General features: G+C 60.3%; 1 protein-coding gene across 1 annotated transcript in view; it reads left to right on the forward strand.

The window, feature by feature from the left end:
- Positions 1-595, forward strand: part of KCNH3 (potassium voltage-gated channel, subfamily H (eag-related), member 3) — a 19,001-nt gene that overhangs the window by 4,015 nt on the left and 14,391 nt on the right. Inside the window, exon 5 of the mRNA XM_010857771.1 lies at positions 37-280. Within this exon, the coding sequence (XP_010856073.1) occupies positions 37-280 (244 nt within the window). The remainder of the gene's footprint in view (positions 1-36; positions 281-595) is intronic.

The raw sequence follows: 595 nt of genomic DNA on the forward strand, positions 1-595 counted from the left end.
GCCCCCCCTGCCGGCCCCTCCCCTGCCTCTCATTAGGGGGTGTTTGGGGAGAAGCCAAATCTGCCTGAGTACAAGGTAGCCGCCATCCGGAAGTCGCCCTTCATCCTGCTGCACTGTGGGGCGCTGAGGGCCACTTGGGATGGCTTCATCCTGCTGGCCACCCTCTACGTGGCTGTCACCGTGCCCTACAGCGTGTGCGTGAGCACAGCCCGGGAGCCCAGTGCCGCCCGTGGCCCCCCCAGTGTCTGCGACCTGGCCGTGGAGGTCCTCTTCATTCTTGGTATGTGCACTCTGTGCGTCCCACCCCTGGCGACCCCCGGGCTTTGGTGGGGATAGTCTGCATGGCTTCCACTGCCCCCTGCTGTTCCCCTGGCCCTCCCTTTGTTTATGACCCGTGGCCTTTGAAATAGGACCACAGGTCCATATGTCCCCACTGCTAATGGGTCACTTGACCGCGACCTAGTCATAGCCTCTCCAAGCCTGTTTCTCCCGTCATCAAATAGGCATAACAGTACCTACCCTTTGCAGTTACTGTGAAAACTAAGACGATGCATATAAAGGGCCCAGGCCAGTGTCACATACTGAGCCAGGGGCC

The sequence above is a fragment of the Bison bison genome, unplaced genomic scaffold (assembly GCF_000754665.1).
Source record: "Bison bison bison isolate TAMUID 2011002044 unplaced genomic scaffold, Bison_UMD1.0 scf7180017864383, whole genome shotgun sequence".
Classification (NCBI taxonomy): Eukaryota; Metazoa; Chordata; class Mammalia; order Artiodactyla; family Bovidae; genus Bison; species Bison bison.